This window comes from Apteryx rowi, unplaced genomic scaffold (genome assembly GCF_003343035.1).
Source record: "Apteryx rowi isolate R43461 unplaced genomic scaffold, aptRow1 scaffold_37, whole genome shotgun sequence".
Taxonomy (NCBI): domain Eukaryota; kingdom Metazoa; phylum Chordata; class Aves; order Apterygiformes; family Apterygidae; genus Apteryx; species Apteryx rowi.
Window position 1 is genome coordinate 1,381,609 of NW_020450196.1, and position 20,535 is coordinate 1,402,143.

The following is a 20,535-nucleotide window of genomic DNA, read 5'->3' on the forward strand; positions in this document are numbered from 1 at the left end:
CAGGTAACAATAAATACCCCAAATAGGTCTCCTTAGAAATGTAAACATGCTACTCTCAAAGAGAAGGGACAATTACTCAGTCATGCACAGTAATGGGAAAAAAGTTAGTTTTTTGTAGCAAGGTGGCAAACCAAGTCACTGCCATCCTTCCTCCCCTTGTCACTGCTGACTGGGCAATAAATGCAGAGACTCGATCATCTTTTGTTCTGACTTCTGGAGCACGTAAGATGGTGAGGCTACTGCCACAGTAAAAATAAACAGTGAGATAAACTCTTCAGCATTAAAGACATGCATGTACATTACTGTTACATGTGCTGGCCCRAACGTCCAAGGGCACTTCCAGCGAAATCCACAGGGCCAGGTCAGAGCTGACTTGAAACAATTTGTACCGCGTGGTGCTGACCTGGGCAGACAACACCGCACTTCCCAAAGACAAGGCTTGGTGCACCGTCAGTGATGAGAGGGGACAACTCCGGCACCTGACCGCAGTGCCCATCAGTGCAATTTCCCGCAAGTCAGGAAGATGAAGCAGCGCAGCTGCTGGGATGAGTGAGTAGCTGAAGGAGCTGGTGTGAGCTTCAATAGCGGGCCAGAGCCGCGCTCCACTGTGAATGACAAGTGATGGGCCAAACCACTGGGGAGCTACCGATGAGTTATTAATGGTGACAGGTACACTACCTGGGAGACAGGTTGAGAGGGGAAAAAGATTATTTATAAGCGAATAGTTAACAGCTGTACCCACTGCTAAGCATTACATGGATGCCACAAACTGTAGAATTCAAATCTTGGGTTATTCAAGCACGAACAACTGCCTGTCACCAAACTGCAATGCATCGCTACAAATTAAGGTGGGAGAGATGAGACAAGGCTGGAACGATGCCTTGCTCAAGAAGGCAATGTCATCACAGAGTGCAGATAAGAGCTGGAGAAGGGCTGAGATAACCATGAGGTGAATTATGGTTCTTAATAATAATGATGAATTTGCAAGAACAGCTTTTTAATTTTTCCTGAGGGCTTTTGCAAGAGAACAGATGCTGAATGTGTCCTGTACTGACAAGAATAAATGGGGGGGAAAAATATAATAAGCAAAAGAAATGTTTTCCGAGAAGTTTTCTCTTGATATGAGAAATAATATATTTCTATTGTTGAGTTAATTTCTTCTACCTCCAGCCCCCTCCCAAATTTGAAAGCCACATTGTTAAGCTTATATATAACAATATTCTTACAATACCTACAATAATATAGTTACCCAGTTTTTCCCAAAGGAATGAAGCACTGTGCTACTGAGTATATTAAAAGTGGCCTGGACAAAAATTTTGCAGATCTACTTCTCCAGTACAATCCTGCAGTAAGAGAAGGAGAAAAAACCCCAGAACTTAGAAATGTTTTCATAATATGAACATCATTCTGAGAGAAACTGTTTCTGAACCATTTCCCATTCCATCGCAAAGATGCAACATCTCCACAGTAACTGCTTACATAGAAAACTAAGAAAAAATGTGATTTTTTTGTGGTCTTTTAATGCAGTGGAGCTGTTAATATCAGCAAGACCAGCCAAGGTGCCCAGACAATCAGCAAGTGCTCCAGTGACTTCTGGACTTCCATAAAGCACAGGCTGGAAATCCCTGCACTAGAAGTCTGACCAGAAAAAGGTATTTCTGACCTCCAGCAAAGTGGATCAAATAGTTAAAAGGGGGGGGGGGCTGGGGGAAGGAAACTAAATGCTCAATGCTCTAAATTCAGGAGGGGGGGGTGCAATGGGGTCTCACACAAGGAGTCTGCAAAATTTGGGGGAAAAAAAGAAAAAAAAGAGGGCTAGTCAGCCCCAGCTGGGCTCCCCAAAGGTGGCAGGCAGCAGCTGCCTGTGTCTGGGGTTACTGACACGTCTCATCCTGTGTCAGGGGGGCATCATGTTGCCACATGCTCTGAAGGACGTGCACAGGGACTGCAAGCCAGAAAGGGTTCACACTTCAAAAAGCTTCGGAGACTTTAAAATACCAGGACGTATACTCACCACCTTAGCTGTTTTGCAGGATTTGGTCCAACCTTTCAGTTCAGGCCTTCTAAAGCGAACATCGCTAGAAGTGAAATGGGGTGTGTGTGTGTGTATGTGTTGGGGGGTGTGGAGGGGGTAATGTAATATTAGCCAAACATATTCATAACTCTCTTCCTGTTCTTCACGAGTTTCAACTATTTTTCCCCATCTGTTTCATTCTGGTTCTCACAGACAACTCGCATGTATACACATGTATAATTCCTCAGCTTCTGAACCTCTCTCACAGTGTGAATCAATATTTAAATACATAGGCAAAGACTGTTATGTTTTATTTTAAAACAGGCCATTAAAATATTTTTATTAAATATATGCATTATGGAAACTTTTTTCATATAAATTAGCTGTTGGTCATAAAATAGCCAACCATCCACAACATCATTTTTAAGGGTGCAGTGAGAGAGTCAAGCACTGAATATTAGTGGGATTTGGTGTTAGGAGCTTTTTAAAAATTCTACCTGTAATGCGCAAGTAAAGGAAAAAAAAAAAAAAAGCGAGAACGGAACAAAAAGGAAAAGATTAAAATTACACTGAATTTGTCCTAACTGCAATTCCATCATTTTCCATGCCACTTAACTATTTGCACCTAACCCTTTAGTCCAGCTATAAGCTTTTTATTTTGGAGTGACATCATCACTACACCTAACATCGTTGCCATTTTGAAACAGAACTAAAAGCCAAATAAATACTCTGCTTCCCTCGTGGTATCTGACCACAATAGCCTACAAAACCCCAAAGCTTTCAGATAAAGCAGAGAAAGAGAATGAATGGAAAAATCCACACTGACTGAAAACTGAAGATGAAACATAGTCCACAAGGCAACCTATAAACTGCACAGCAGACATTGAAAGACAGATGAAAATAAAACAATGGTGAAAGTGGATACATAATACACAGGAGCTTATAGAGAGGGTTTTAAAATTCCATAACAAATATTAACAGAAGCATCTGCTGGACATACAGACCACCTATTCTGACTGATAATGTGAGAAAAAAAAACATGATGAGAACCACCACTCTCCTCCTCTTGATGCTATGAGACCTATTCCATATTAAAATAACTGCCATCCCAATATTTTCATTCCAACCCCAGTAAGGGAGAAATGACAACAGCTAAGATCATTCACATTCCAAAATATTATTGATTAAATGCTTGCTTCCCTCCCCTCCTATTTTTAAATTTGTTTTTGGTTAAACAGACTCATGTGAGAGAAGTAATGGTAGTCAAATTTCACAAAGAGTGAAAATTGAAAAGTTAATTCACTATGCTTAACTGTCAAAAAGCACAGTATTCAGAGTGAGCAAGGTGAGCTTGATTTTGATATCTCCATTTCAACTAAACAGTACTCCACAAGCGGTTGCACCGCTTGCAAAGTAAGGCACTACTAAAATAAATATCAGAGTCTGCCTTTAAATGACAATTTTCTTGCCTGTATTCATAGATGGAAACTGAAAAGACAATTTCTGTAATGTCTCTTCAGGGATAGGTCTATGCATTTGGAAGTGCAGATTTTGATAGCCAAGTCTGCATGGAGACATCCGTGCATGCTGCCAACATGCTTGAAAAGTAAAACTGTAATTTACTTTTAAAAAATTGTATATATAAAAAGAAGAACTTCAAAGATGTATCAGTCAGCTCCCTTTCAGCAAAAACAAACAAACAAAAAAAGCCACAAAAATAATTATAAAACATATGGTGCAAACCATAGCTGTGTTTATTTTATGACAGTTAACATTATTTACAGTGTAATCTGGTCAAAATTAATACTCCAAGGACTATACACAAAATATGTCCAACACTGTGTTCTTTTAAACCCCACACACTGACTAAGTCTATCTGCTACAGCAGAAGTCTCCTGTTTTCCTCCAAACAAAACGCAGTGCTATTTGTTTTTTATGGATTCATTATAAATTCTTGAGTGACACAAATGACAAGCTGCCAATAGCAATAAAAGGCCAGAATACTAGGAGGGAAGGCTGTTTTTTAAACATGCCAAAGTTTGATGGAAATATAACTTTTAAGGACTCTCCCATTCCCTGCATCTGATTCTTAGCTGTAGCGTGTTCTTCACATCACCTCAGTCACTCACAAATTAGCAAGTAATTGAACCACTCTTCCAAACATCCCTTTCTTTTTCACAGGGGGTATTTGGTCAATTTTGTCCATACATTTCAAAGGCAACAGAAACTCATCTCATAGTTTGTGCCTATTATTTAACCAGCGCAGCACGCCAGGCAAAGTTTTTGCTCCCTGCTCAGCCTGAGTAATAGGGCTGTGCTCTAGGGAGGTCTACAGACTCTCAGCTGGGAAGGAAAGAAATCAGGGATGCAGCAGCTCCCATGTGTCTGATCCACAGGCGCTGGGGCAACGAAGGGCAGGTAGGCAGGCACCTTCTGCTCCCTCATTCCTGTTTCCATCCACCCCATAAAACTCCTGCCTGAAGCAGGACCCAAAAAAAAAAAAAAAAAGAGAGCAGCAACCTGGCACAAAGAAGCTATGAACTTCCTTTAGTGAGTCTCTGGTCTTCACACACACAACGAAACTGACTCAGGGACCTCGTGACTATAGCTGAGAAAGGATTTGCTTCATTTGAGAGTCCCAATGTGCAAAACCTGCCACAAATGATCGCTGGCTGGTTGCCTGGCTTTGCAAGATGGAATGAATGTCAGTGCACCGAGAGACGGAGTCTGCCCCAGTGAAAACAATTAACAGGAAAAAATTTGTTCAGAAACATACAATTTTTAATGGAAACAAACTTTCTCATACAGTTCTCACAATCTACTATTCACTCCTTTTCAAGTAAATGGCAATGCTTATAGGAAAGGAACTGTTTAGTTACCTCAGCTGACTAAGCTAACATACATTGATTGAGCTCCAGTTCAGAAAAAAATACAAGTACATGCTTAACACTAAACATGTGAGTAGATCCCTGTTAAGTCAAAGGAATTAAATGTTTAAAGTTGGTTAGATGCTTAGACACCTTGCTGAATCAGGACCCAGTTTCTGGCCATGACAAGCAGCTCTTTGAGCAAGGCATTAATGAAGCCTGATTTCCTATGGYGTTATGTCTCTGGTGTCCAGTAAGCGGAGAGCTCCAACTGAGGTTTTTCCTTTGGTCTGCATTTTCATAACCTCTCTCCTCCTCTCTCCCCCCTGCAGTTCCTCTGGTGCTGCGTAAGTGATAAGTGCTGCCTCTCCTCCAGCGGAGGAACGACCAGTGTCTCTCTCCTCTACCTGGCACAGCGCTTGTAGAGACCGCATACATGTGCGGCTCCTTCCTTCCTATCCCTTGAAATAAGCTGAAGGTGGCCAATTATTGCTAAAGTTATTAGAGGGGGACACACATAGGCATATATATATATATATATACACACACACAGTTGTACAAAGCTCCATTACACAAGTCCTGTTCCTTTGGGAAACCAGCTAAAAGAATGAGGACTTTTGTACAGTGCAGTAGCTGCTGAGATTGCAATACAATTCTCTCATATGCACTTAGGGTAAGCACTGTGCTGAAGTGAAAGTGAGCACAACAGTGAGGGATTTATAGCCATAGAGTACTACAGTGTAAAGCAGACTAGCAATAGCAGAGAGCCCTTACAGGCGCACATCTGATGTCTGGTGTGACTAATATCGTCACACAGAAAATAGTTCAGCAATTCATGCTATGTTAGTGAAGCTATTATTCAGGCATGGGAATATATATATACATTCATTTCAGATTTTTCAATCTGAAGCACTTCTGAAGCACCTCAAACTGGTTTGACATTTAAATTCTCAAAAGCACTTCAAAGACCATAAAACTTTCTATTGCGTTGACATTTTCATCCTGCTCCAAACCAATCTTTACATTGATATAGTGAGCAGTTCCATGCTAATGTACTAAATTTTTATTGATCTATTTGATCCTGCAGATTACTACTCACCAAAAAACAAAAAAGCAATAGCTTTTTAAAAAATATATAGTTTTTATTATTTCTGTGACTCTAGTAAAAGTGTAAAGCCCAGGTTACTTATGTCACACTGATTCCGTACCTAAGAAAAATGCTTGTATTGACCCCAAGTTAGTGCTAACTCTTCAGTCCAGCTGAATTTCTCAAACTACCAAAATAAACAACTCCCTCCATTTAAATATTGTTATAAGACAGTAATAATACTATATACAATGATAGTATACTATAACACTGAAATAAAATTAGCAAATTAAAATACATATGAGGCTACAGGGCTGTTCAGTTCCAAACACATCAAGTACCAGGCTCTGAGAATATATACAAGTACACATTACGAGAAACTTACTCTTTCAAGAGGCATTCTGAGCCCGTCATGTAAAATAAAGTTGCTAGCCATGTTTGATTTGTGGGACATAGGCTCTTCAAGCCCGCTAAAGAAGGCTGGAAGTGACTCATGGAAAGCTGTTTGTCCACTGTCAGTAAGATGCCTGTTCTGTAGCACTGTTAACAGCACAGAGCTGATATGCACATCATAAATGTCAGTCATCCCATCTCTTGGCCACCCCACCTCTGCTGGTCAATAGTCTCAAAACAGCTTCAACATCCAGGTGCAGAACAGCGTCACTGCAGACACAACTGTGCTAGCAATCTGCTACCGACATTTTTAATTCCTCCCCTGTTCTCTTACTTTTTTTCTACCCTGCACCCTTTGCCCTAGAAATAAATCTCCACCTTTAGCTGTGGCCGAAAATGGATGGCATGGATTTTACATCCACTGCCTCACAACTCTTTGGGCCTAAAAAGGGGACAAGGAAGCTCTATCTTCCATTCTGTGGTTTGGTTTGAAATACTCATAACAAGAGAAAAGCAGCTTCCAGGTGGAAACTGATTGAATTWGTACTAGTAAAATTCTTTAACATTATTTTTTTTTCATTTATGGAATTCTTTCTATAAAAGATGGGGCATACACAAGCATTTGTGAGGATCAGAACATATGGGATACTTGGCATTTTTTATTCATTTTTTAGGAATACAACTGCAGAATAGCCAATTCTTGCAATTTTATCAAAAATTTCTTGATATCATTAGGTGTTTTTCTCACTGCCACTGCTTCCTGGAGTTCTTGGATTGAGGTTTTTTGGTTTTTGTTTTTCTCCAAAAGAAATTTTCATTTTGCATTATTTTTTAAGCCAGGTTTCAAAGCTGTAAAGAAGCAGCTTGAAAATATAAACCTGAAAATCTCCAGTATAAAATGGAAAGCAGAAAAAAAATATTAAATCTAATACTTTTAAATCAATTCCCCAGTATTTAGAACTTGAATTTCTGACCTTCAAATGTTTGAGGTTAGTAACACTGAACTGCTTCATATTAAAAACATGCTGACCTTATASTGACTGTCTTTTTTGAAGCCATTCCCCAAGCATTCACTCAGCTATAGATTGAGCTAGCTGAACAGAGTGAGTTGCCCAGGCATTGTCTCAGCTATTCCCAAATATTCTGAGAATTATTCCACTATAATGGGAAGCCTCAAGCACCATAAACCAGGTTGCAAGCAACCTGATGGGCAARTTCATTCCCTTTATTCCTGATATCAGCATCATATGCCAGCTTGGACCCAAGTTAAAGACATCCAATATCCACACTGCATGGATAAAAATGGAATGGTGTTAACTCTATTGCCGTATCCACATCACTAGACAACCTATACAGATATATGTAAAAACCAGCAAGTTGACATATACAAGGCCAGCAGTAAATTCTACCTGTCCTACAACAGATTTCCTGATTTGCAGGATGATTGTCAGGGAGCAGCACAGATTTCCACACCGTTTTCCATAGAAGGAATGTAAGACTACAGGGGTGCAATTTCAGCCCTTCTAAAGTCCATGCAAGGTTCATCATGGATTTCAAGGAAGACAGGATATATGCAGACTTACTTTCTCCCTACTATAAAAGGCAAAAATTATCCAAGGGAGCGACTAAATTAAAATACAAAACAAATTCTTCCTCTTATGTTTGCTAAAAAGATTATTTAAAAAATTAGTTACTGGAACTACTATTCCGGTGGTGATGTTTCAGAATTTGACCAAAGAACAAGACTAATTACACATTCTATTTCATTAGAGGATCTCAAAGCACTTCATAAACATTAATTAACAACATCCTAGTATTAATTGGGATGATTAGATCATTTTGCAAGAGCCGTGGGGGAGGAGGGAGGAGGGAAATCAAGCTGAAGCACAAAGGACTTGTGCAGCAAGTTAATATATTATAGCCAGTAAAATAATACATGTCTCCTGGCTCCAAGTTAAGCATTCAAATTCTAGGACATGGTACCAAATGACAACCAAAACACATAAGATATTTCAGCRTAAGAAAGAAAAGTAAATTTCATAATTAAAATATAAGAGTTCAACTTACTAGATTCAAAATGTACACTGGTAAGTAAAAGGGGGTTGTCTGTCTACATTCAACACTGAGCTCTTACTGCCTAGAAGGCAACAATAAGTGCTAATGACATTTACCCCTCCTAATAAGAGTCATTCACACTTCACTGTTATTCCTTGTTATTGCTCAGGACAGGCACTAGCACCTCATTGAAAGATCAGTGCTGCAAGGGAAAAAGTCCCCTTGAGATCCCTTAGAGTTCAAGAAAAGCAGTAAATCAACTGATGCCGGACAGATGACAAGTTTGATTCTCTGGGGCCCTTCCTGATTCCTAAGTGTCTGTGGGCCTAGATTTCATGAGTGCCTGAAGCCAGTTCTGACACACAGACAATCAAAACCACCCCTAAACTCAAGAAATAAAAGCAAGAGGTGTCTAAATTGGGAAAAGTCTTAAATCCATTCAAGTGTCATGGTCTGGAAGGAACCAATACTCTGTACTATCTAATTGAGTTAATCTCCATTGATGTGTAGCTGAATGGGTAATACCATGACCTTACCACCTCCAGGATCATGATTTGAACTCAGCCTGAGGTCCTCGGTAGACATGATAGTCTATAAAAAGCAGAAGTACTAACCTTTGTCCTGTGTTCTGTGAAAAGAACAATGTTAATTTCTTGGATTCTTGGAACAACTCTCCCCCCTTTCCCTTTGATCAAAAGCTTTGTGACCCTTTGCTTTCTTTATTTTATAACTGATCCCTGCACTTATTACAAATAACTTGAGATGCACAGTAACCCCAAGTTCCCGTCCTCAACTCAGCAGTCACATTTCCTTGGTATAGTGCAGGATACATTCTGGTGAAGGACTCAACAGGGCATGGGCAGCAAGCAAAGTGATTCTTCAGCTGGGAGGAAAGCCCTCCCCTCCCTTCCTCTCATCCCCAGAGGATCAATCTGAAAAATGGAGACTTTTGTCATACACACACAAGCACATGCACAATGTATCAGTAATTTCATTGAAAAAGTTTTGTGATCATAAATGGTTAATATAAATTCAAATGCATTCTGAAGTAAGAAAGCTAGGAATAGTTTCCTCCTTTGCTTACCTGCCAACACCCAAGTTCAGGGTCCTGTTTCTCCTGAAATGCTTGATGGCATCACTCACACCTAAAGCAACTTGGGGAGTGAACTATTCCTCTCACCCTCCTTGTCCTCCACTCTGCTTCAGGTGTTTGTGATTTCATCAGCTATCACAGGAGAAACACAGGACCGCGAACTCAGGCTTCGGCAGGTGAAGAGCTTTTCAGCTCCATTTTAAAAAGAAAGCACACATGGTCACGGCATATGCCTGACAGACCTTCAGCATCAGCCATTTCCTCGCTCTGCATGCCAGTAGCTGTGCCCAGCTGTGTGAAACTACGTCAGTCAGTGGGATCACTGCTTCTGCTCACCTCAGTACTGTAAACAGTATGTGGTCCAGGTAGCAGAAACACAGATTCACAAAAGTGTCTCTTTGTTTTGTTTGTTTGTTTGTTTTTTGTCTTTGATAGACAAAATGTGAGCCATTAAAAAGGCCATCTCTGTATTCCTGAGTCATGTGAAACACTGGTTATAAAGGCTATTTCATAGTAGCCATTATGAACTAGCATCATGTATACTGCTGTTGATCCCAGGGGTTATACAGCCCTCCGCTTCATTACCCTTGCAAGATGCAAGCCACAGAGCAGCAATAGCACAGCTCTCCAGCTGCACATATTCTGAAAATCCAAATGATCTTTGCATGTTACTGAGACATCTGTTGTCAYGTAACTTGTCCTGGTGGCATTCAGAAGTGCCTTCAAACTCTTTGGCCTTTATTTTTATTCTTTCCCAGTTCAAGTGCTAACAGGCGAGATAAATAAAAAGTCATGTAGCACTAGTATGGTTGGTAATGCTACTATTAGAGAGGAAGGTATCAAAAGCAGCAGGGAGATGTTAGGCAAGTTAGTGCAGCCACAGAGAAAACCTGAAAGCACTTCACACCGTAGCAGGAGTGGCACTGCTTTGCTCCTGCACAGCAATGCTCCTCCGTGGCTCAACGGCTGTGCTGTGGTTCAGAGTCTTGTTGTTTCCCATCTCCCTCTTCAGCCCTCAAAAGTTTATCTCCACTTTTTTTTTTCAGTTTAGAGTAGAGATAGGGTAGTCACTCCTGGCTTAGCACAGCTGACAAAAGAGCAAGGGGCACAGCAGAGGATCTCTGTTTCACAGAGTGCAGGGGAGTCACGCTAAACTGACTCACGTGGGAGAGAAGAAACTCTTCCAGATGATCAGACACAAATATTAGCATGCAGTGGTGCTGCGGGAGGAGCGGAAAACTTGGGAGATGGACACATCATGTAACAGATCCTTTTCATTTCTTTGTGATAAAGAGGCAAAGCGGAGAAGGGGCAGCGAAACAGAAGTGAGGCTGAAGGAGGGAAGATAAGCAAAAAAAAGGGGGGGAGAACGGGAGGCAAAGACAACAGAAGGAGTAAGTTGGAGTGGAAAAAGGGGGAGGAGGGAAGAGAGGGGGACCAATAGCAAGAAATAAGCAGGACACATACTGAAGAGAATGAGATTTAAATCACATTTGTACTGGGAAAGTAGAATTCTGGATAAATGTTATCCAGCCTTGAGTCTTGGTAGCTCAGAGGCCACCACTGAAAAATAACACCAGAACAAAGGAATATATGTGAATGTTGACAATAATTTCAAGGGGCAAAGAAAACACAAAAACCATAGCTGGAGAAAGCCAACCAATAAAGCTATAAAAGAAGAGTAACTCTCCCTTCATTGTCAAGTAATTAAATGTAGGTGGCGGTTATTATGGGAATCATGAGCTAGCATGTGAAAGACTTTGATTCTGCTTTGTGCTTGGTATAGGCTTTACCAGATAAACATCTTAACCTTTCTCTGCATCAGTTTTACTATCCATAAAAATGGGGTAATGATCATACAGACATGGAAAGCCTAAGTAAGTGACTGCTCCTTAATATGCTTGGAAATCCTCCAGTGGTCACAGCTAAATAAGTGCAAAGTATTAATTAACATAGATTGACAAAGAGACAAATGAGGAATGAGAAGAGATGTCAATTAATTGAACACAGAACCTTCACATACAAAAGCCATTTTAGTTGTATTAATGGTGTGTAATTGTCATCAGAACTTTCCCTGGGTTGTAAGCATAAATTTTTTTTTATTTTTCATCATATCGTAACTTGATTGCCAATTTCTCTTAACTTTGTAATTTTCATTATCACAAATAACATAGCATACTACCACTGGCAGGGGTTCTGCTTATGACAGAGTGCTTGTCTTGGGAAAACAACCTGACAGAAACTTCACATGACCTGTGATTATAGATAGTAGATAACATTGCATTTAAAGAATGATATCATTGCTACCACAAGCTGACACCACTAGCTGCCTGCCTTGAACAAGCTGATACCCTCAGACCTGCTGTTTGTTTGTTTTCCTTCTAATGCTGCATATGCTTAAGCAATAGAGGCTGTTTGACAAGCTATTTAATTAAACCCAAGCCCTTGCACTTGGACTCAGCAGTAAAAGTTCAAACATCTTAAGAGGAGGCAAATGAGTACAAACAGAAAAGCTTCATCAAGGTCTTTAAGAGAGGCCAAATAGCAACAGCACCCATGACTTTCTGAAATTCTCCATGGAAAAGCCAATGGTGGGAAATACTTAATTTTAGGAACAGTAAAATAATTTTCATCTGTGCCCATGCTGAGGAGGGATGAGGTGCTAAGGGATTACTCAGGGAAAGAACAGAAAATAAATGAAGAACAGTATTATTAAAAAAGCTTGAATTCATTTCTTTGGTCTCTCCCTAAATCTCTTGACCTAATCCGGATGCAAGACTGAGTTGCATGAACTATCAATTTCCTGTCTAGATTTGATAAACTAGGAGAGTAAATAAAACAACCCATTCCAACAACAGCAATTATGTTTTATAAAAATCTGAGGAACTGTCATTCAAATGTAACACTAATATATAGGAATATTTAATTTGGTTGTGAATCCATTTTTCTTTACAAATCTCAGAACTGGATAATTTAAGCTATACTATGTTTTTTACAGTTTGCATGAACTTGTTTTAGTTGATGGGATGTTGTTTTTTGAAAAATGCCTGGAGAATGAACCTGAGTCCATCCCGAGTGTTTTGTTACCACCTGAAGAGTTAACAAAACTCTGGAAGTAGGAATTGATCTGATGATCTGTGTGCAAGGAAATACACAAGCCCAAGTCAGCAGTGGCAGAGAAAGTCATTAACTGCAAATTTTTTTTCTTAGTTTTAAAATGAGCGGATTTGACAATGAAACCACACCACAGAGACAAGTAAACCACTGTAGTCCAATTTCCAGCCTTTTCAAAGTAGAGAACAGTATGTAATCATTTGGAATTTCCTCAGTTGACAGCATTGACATTGCCACTGAGAAGACCTTCATCTAGGATTAGTGGTCCCCCATGCACTGTCCAGTGCACAGACTGTTGTAAGCAAGTCACCTTTTGTGGCCAATATCATACCGTACTTTTCCAGCCGGGCTTTTTTTCTTTCCCTTTTTTTTTTTTTAATTTCTCACAGCTGTGAGCAGCACCAGAGAGCCTGACAGCCAAAATTCTGCCTGTAAGCTACTGACTACAATCCACTTTTTTCACAGGATTGACAATAAGAATGGGAATCTGAGGTCTAGTCCCTTTTCCTGATTCTGACACAAACTGGTCACTTAAATGTTCTGTACCTCTGCTTCCCTCTTTGCACCATAAAGATAATATTTATTTTCCTCTTTTACGCTATGGGAATACAGCTATTTGATCATGAAACACTTGGAAAAGTGTTGAGTTGTTACTTAAAATAAAACATTGAATCATTATTTGCAAAGAGTCAGTTTATGGGTTCTCAGTTGTGATCACATGCTCTGTTGTGTGCAGCTGGACCGGTGTGAAAGCTGAATGTCCCAGCTGTTCGCCACTAGTGGCGTAATTGCTCTCTAGCCCTTTCTTCTCAGAATAATCAGTTAACTTGCACACGTTTAGCAGGAGGATTTTCCTAACCTGGCTTGTTTAGAGAGCACCTGGCTAGGGAGCGATTAAACTCATAGTTACACTGGCGAAGAGGGGTAAAATATTCTGAAATGGGGAAGAGAGGAGAACAGCTGGCAAAGTTACCCCACTGCTGAGCTCAGCTGGAACCGAACCAGGACTGGAGACTTATTCACGTTGAGCAGCTCTTCACGGCAGAAGTAACCTCATCAAAATCAGTAGAGTTACAAATCACACAAAGCACATTTCTTTCTGAGGAGCAGGTGCAGAATCTGACCCAAACCAGCTACTGTTGTTGACAGAATAACTCCCTGTCATGTAAAGATAGTTGTGTGTTGGGTCCTCCCAAAGAGAAAAACCTTTGGTTTCATTAACAGTTCTGCACTAAATACACCAAATGGGGTCCTCGAGATAGGTAGCAGATAAACAAGCTTAGAAACTGAAGTGCTTTAAATGGCCACAGAACAGACACAGTCTGGAAAGTTTTCCTTTGCAGGAAGTTTCCTTGGGATCACCCTCACAAATGAGGGAACATCTCCTCCTCTAAAACATCCAGCCTGTGAGCTCTCTGATGAGACTGCTGACCAAATGGTCACTCACTGACACTTCAGAGATAGGTATCTATCCACCAGAAACTTGATTTATTGCACACAGGCCAGAGTAAGCTTGCCAGGACTTAATCTTTTGGCCGTTACTGGCCAAGCTCTGACTGCCCAAACATGAAAGTCAGTAAATCACATTACCTCTGCCCTCAACCACTCCATGGGCTTCTGGGTTCCTTCGCTTCCCATTCTCCATTAACACACCCACTGAAAGATGCCATAGATACTGAGTTTTTCTCTGCCCAAATTGCTTTTCAGTTTGCTTTTTGGAAACACTATTGGTCGAAACTAGGGTATTACAAATAATCCCACCGGTCTTGCAGCACTAGTACCCAGCTAAGCAGGTACTGGCTGTCTCTTGTTTCTCCTTGAATTATTCTAGAGGGGAGCAAACTGGGAGGTTCTTCTCAAAATTTACTGACAAAAGTTCTTCTTTTTTTTTGGTGGAAAGAAAGGTCTTATTATGGCTCTTAAGAAGAAACAAAACATAATAATTAGTAATATTGCAATAACAGATTTTGAATGGATACATCTACCCTGAAGATTTCATGGTTTTTTTCCTCCAAAAAATTTCTATTCAAGGAAAATGGTAAAATATTTTAAAACTTTCAACATGATTCAGGGCAAATTCAGCACAGACTAATGTGTCAGAGCTTCCCATGGTATGAAATTCTAATTTTGCATCAGTTTTATAAATCTTTGGTGCTATGGATAACTGTTGAACACTGGAACTCTAATCAGGATTAAGTATTCTGGAAATCTGCAATGACCATTCCCATTCATTATTCTGGTACTTCTTGTAGGCATTGCAAAAGGGACTTAGGATGTAGAGAGAGTCTATGATCAGTATTTCTGAGCACATGTTCTCAAAGCCACTAATTTTCCTTTTTTTCCCCACCAAACAGTGATACCCAGCATTTCTTAAAGTTATCAGTTTTGTACACTAATTTTATTATGTTAGAGATAAACAAGCTAGTTTACTGGCATATACCTMTCTTATAGCATATTTGTATATTTGATAAACAGTGAGTATGTATGAATGCATGGTAAACTCAGCAGCATTTGAATAAACTAGGTTATAAATTACACAGGTTTGCACAGATAAAGATAAGTAACTATACTTCCAGACTTGAGGGTGATATGTTCCTGAATTTACTACATGACAGCCTAGCAACAGCCCTATAGTTCTGTGATATTTTGGATAACTTCTTTTGCCACTTCACACATTTGGTTCTCTCACAGGAGGCTAATACCATTTCCTCAGAATCTTTTTGTGTGGAGAAGCTGAATCTGAAAATCCCAAACAATTCTGTGAAGTGGGCAAGTTCTGTAAGGTTCAGTTTCATGGAATAGCTTGTGCTTGAAGGTTACAGTAGCTATAGTTTTCACTAGTGTGCACTCTTACTGTAATACGGGTTATAATACTACCTATTCCCTTCAAAACTTCCCTGCACGCTCCTTTTCTCTTTTTTATCAGATAGTTGCAATGGTTATTTTTTTAAAAAAGAAAATTCGTAGTATCAGAGGTTTGATCACTTTTCTTAAGATTTCTCATAATATATGCTTTATTGAGCAGTATCCAATTTTTCCATATACCAAGTTTCCTAGTTTTAATGCAAACAAAATTAGAGAGCTAAACTAACAGACAGGCTTGACTACATTAGCTGTAGCATGTCTTCATTTGCCCGCTAACACAATCCACAGCCAAGCGCTAACCAAGTCAATATGTGGTAAGACTTTAACAGCTGCCCTTAACTTTCCTTGATAATTATTCTCCTTTAACTGACATAATATTCAATATATTGTTGTTGAATGCAATAATGGTAAAATTCATGCCTTGAGGGCTACACTGTGATTGAGTTTTAGCCAGATAAACTGAACTCTAGCCTAATGGTGTATTATAGGGCTTTACACCATTCAGATGCATAGGTCACAATCTGACTCTCTATAAACCTCTATGTAATTATATCACAAGCCATTCTTGCATATCTTAAGATCATTCCATAAGATAATTAAAACAAAATCAATATGGGCCTGATTCAACAATCTCTATAACAAGGAAACTACTGATTTCAGTCAGTCTCCTTGTCCATAAGGGATACTAAATTACATTCTAGGCATGTAATGTTACCCCTAAATATTCAAGGCATTTAACAAATGGCGATTTATCTAGCATTATGTCTCGGAAAGGATGCATTTTTACAGGGATTCTTTTGCAAATCATATTTTTCCAGCCCTGTCAATCAGTGGCATTTAGAATCCAGGAATCTAAAATATGGTGCAATATGCACATGGTGCTATTAAAATACATATCTCTGTAAATGTCTATCATATATCTATATTATATATCATATCTATCACCTATAGATATACATCCATACATATATATCATAGATCCATCTATGGATATCTACATGTATAAATGTATAGGTACCATGTATAAATACTACATATATCTACAAGTTGTAGATTGGTAATGGAAAAGATTAATTCTTTTATAAGTGAACACGTGTATCATTCAGCTTTTACAAAATAGATGCCTGACAGAATCCTAAAACAATCTAAGAATTCCATTTGTACACATCTTTATAAGAATAACAGGGTCTCATTATAAGAGTAATAGCTTGTCTATTACTCTTCCTCTAAGACTGTTTGACAACTCAGAACTCTTCTGTGAAAATCTGTATATCCAGCATATCAGAAAATATTTAAGAACATGGAATGTAAAGGTACGTATAACTATGTAAGGCTAATTTACTTAAGGACAGAAAATTGAAGAGTAATTCAAGAACACATTCAGGATTCCCCAGAGCAGGAGTAAAGATTCCTATATTTTCTGTGTAATGCCAAGTAAGTTATCTTTGCCTCAGTCAGTAACGAAATAAATCTGAAAAACTTTGTCTTAAATTTGAAAATTCCACTTTCTGGTGTGTCCACTTGAATAACTGGACGACTTCTGGAAGGTGCTGAGCTCCCACAAAGTAAGCAGCAATTTACAGCACTCAGAATCATGTAGTATTAGATTCTTAATCAGAAGTAGCCTGGTGAACATGCAATGGAATGAATAACTTCGGAGCCTAACAGATGGTGTAATTTTTCAGATAAGCAGCTATAAATATGCATGGCAATATTCATGATTAAAGCAAGCCTATCTGTTTTTTCTGTTTAATTATTTTAGGTTTTGTTAGCTTACTTTATTTTAACCAAGCCACGTGTAAAACTTTATTTAAAGCTACCTTTTTAAAATGACCTTATAAACAGGATTTTACCTGTTGATATTTTATATTATAATGATGCTTCCCAACACAACCACTACCACAACCTTCRTTATATCTATCCCATATTAGGTATCTAGTCAAAGGAGGAAAGAAAAGCTGAAGGAGCTGCTGACTCAGATCTTAGTTTATGAAGTCAGAGAATAGTCATTGAAAATACACCAGTTGCCTTCATGACTAAGTCAGGCTTGCAGCTAGCTAACCTCACTATTTGCAGTATTTGAGGTATTTCCTACAATAAGTGTAAGCAAGTACAAAGGAAAACTATGGTACTGAGGAACCTGCATTTTTTTAGCTTAGGTAAAAATGGCATATTTTTTTCTGCCAACATCATCGTTGGCCTTACATACAACACACTAAATTTACCTCACAGCCTTCTACCTCTGTGGGTGCATAGTGACTAATTGTGCAGGAAAAAAAAAATGTCAGTTAACTGGTTTTGGCAACACGCTTCGCTGTGCTTCCTACCTGAAGGATGTAGCCCCGAACGTAGTCCCGGAGAGTCCAGCCTAAGCCATGTAGAATATGCAACACCTCTTCCTGCTTCAGCACGCTGAAAAGTCGGTCGAGTAGTATCTTCAGTCTCACGGGCACGGCCTGGGTACCATAGAGCATCAGGCTGCTGATGTCAAACACGACGTTGGACTGCACAATCTCCACCTGGGTTGGGTGGTAGAGGTGCTGAGTACTGAGCTTGTCCAAGGCTGAAAGAGAAGGGGCTAAGAGTAAGAGGAGAGCTAAAGGAAAGGCAAGAAAAAAGCAAAGAATTATCTAAGAACATCCAGGTTGGGGGGCACATTATGTTTTCCGTAGAAATATCACGCAGTTGATTCTTTATCACAGATGCACTCCAAAATAGGCCTAGTTTCCAAAGATCATGATTAACTTTGACTCCTACAGCATAAGGGTGCTCACTTTAGTATGAAAGACTATGACACTCATAACCTCAAAAGAAATTCTGAAAAATTTATGAATGAACTAATGACCATGACTGCAGCTGTGCAAAATTAACTGGAACTGCTAAAAGTTTGAGACTTAAGCTCTAGGGGAAAAAAAACAAACAAAACAGATACATCCCAAACCCCAGCTTTTGAAACATTCTAAAAATTAGTTCCATGAGTTACCATACAGCTAATCATGCTGCTACTTGAACTGCTTAGTATGTAATACACTTTGGTTCAGTTTACCCTTTTGTGTGAATTTTATGTTATTCACTGTGACATGAATAACTTAAAGAAATGAAGGGAGGGAAGGTTTACAGGATGCTGGTAATTCTTATACCCTTGTGAAATTAAATATGATGGAATTACATATGGCATCACACACTTTATTGAGTATCAATGTTTACATTTAATTTCCTTTCCATTTTATGGAGTATGTTGCAGCACCTAAGCTTCTGCCTGCCTTTTTAAACAGAACTTTCTGAGCACTTAAAATAATCTTATAGGGACTTCTCCTCCTCTGCTTTGGTTTCTTCTTGGCTTATGGTCACTGGAGAGTTCATGTACTCTTGATAAATTGCTTTCTTACATCCAGAGCGCAAAGGCCCTTATCATTTACTCGCTGGCTTCATTCAACACATTTACTCCAAGGAATACTTTGTCAAAGAGTTCTGGTTTCCTCATACTTCATTTCTTGCAACTGATTTGTCTGATCTTTCCTATTCTAGTGGTTAAGTCAACTTTGAATAAATAGTTTTAAATATTAATTTAACATTCACAAAAGATAAGGGATTGGCAAGCCTGGGGACTGCAGTCCTGTGTCTCTCCACAAGACATTTATACTGAAGAATGTGAAGGGTAGGATTTTTCTTCCAAAAGCTCTTCTTCCAAAGCACTTCAGCTGCACAGGCTTTATGATGTGGGACTGATTTATTTACAAGGTCTAATGAATGGGATTTAATTGAAGCCTAAATAGTTCAAATACTTCCCTACAGTTTTTTCCCCCCTTTTTTGCATGATACTGTTTGTTGCATGGTTATTTTGCTACTACTGTAACAGATCTGTCATCAAAGTGATTGGCTAGAAAAACCTAGAAATTTGATTTTGTAACTGTAGGTTTTGCTGGATGTGTGCTGAGATTATATATATATACACTATATATATGTGTCTCTATATATGTATATATATATACATACACACATGAGGGGGGAGCAACTATTTGGAAGGAGTAAAATATTAATACTTAATAAAATACTGCTGCTATTACCAACAGAAAGAATGCTGCTAATAATATCAATGCTAATAGCTGTAACACCTTTTACCCAAGCCTCTCAAAATAATTAAGCATTGATTACAATTTTGTAATACCTTCTGGAAGCAGGCCTGGATCACTTCAAGCTTTCCACCCTCAGTTTTACAGAATAAGACTAGGGCTGAAACAGGTTAACTGGCTTGTCAAAGATTACACAAATCCAGACCACAGTAAAGTACTGAATGTATGTTTCCTAAAACTCTATCTTGCTCTTTAACCAGTGCATCATACCATACTTCTAATACATTTAGTATTTGTCTTTGTTTCTCTTAACAGAAAACCCTATGCCTACAGTGTGGAAAAGCAAGTTCTTTTAGCTAAAGAAGAGAACGGACTTGCTTAAGATTTTAAGGTGGTGGATTCCAATTTGGCCCAGGTCAGAGTGACTGAAAGATGTCTGTATGTAAAGACTATTGGGTGGATCATAAAAGTAATAGATGGAATGAGATTACACAACCCTGTGGACAATTATCCACTTCATGTAATGTGACCACTCTGAGAATAATAGCTTTGGAAAGACCACGATGGAATAGAAAAGAAGAAGAAATAAAACAGGTCCTTCTGAATGACTAAGCACACTGGATGAAGAGTAAACAAAAATTTTCACAAGATACCCTGCAGATATCTTATTGATCTAAAACATTTGTTTTCAAGCAGTATTATCCAAGGACTTCTGCTTCTCAGAACACAAAAACAATGAAGAAGGAGTCCTTTGTTGGATTAACATTCTAAGCGTCAGTGAAATGATCTCCAATTTGGAGTTGGGGCCTTATTCTGCAGATTGAATAATACACAAACAAAGGTAGTGAATTTTATTCTGTTAAAGTACAAGTCAGGATATGCACTGAAATGTGTAATTTATAACACAACAAAGCATGCATTTTTGCATGGGCGTGTACCAGAAAGTTTGCAAAATAAAGACAGACCTCATGCTA

At 39.0% G+C, this 20,535-nt stretch overlaps 1 protein-coding gene across 1 annotated transcript in view; it reads right to left on the minus strand.

Annotated features, from left to right (window-relative positions):
* The window catches only part of BNC2 (basonuclin 2), a 240,558-nt gene that overhangs the window by 82,724 nt on the left and 137,299 nt on the right, over window positions 1–20,535 (minus strand). Inside the window, exon 4 of the mRNA XM_026073542.1 lies at window positions 17,816–18,051. Coding sequence (XP_025929327.1) covers window positions 17,816–18,051 — 236 coding nt within the window. The remainder of the gene's footprint in view (window positions 1–17,815; window positions 18,052–20,535) is intronic.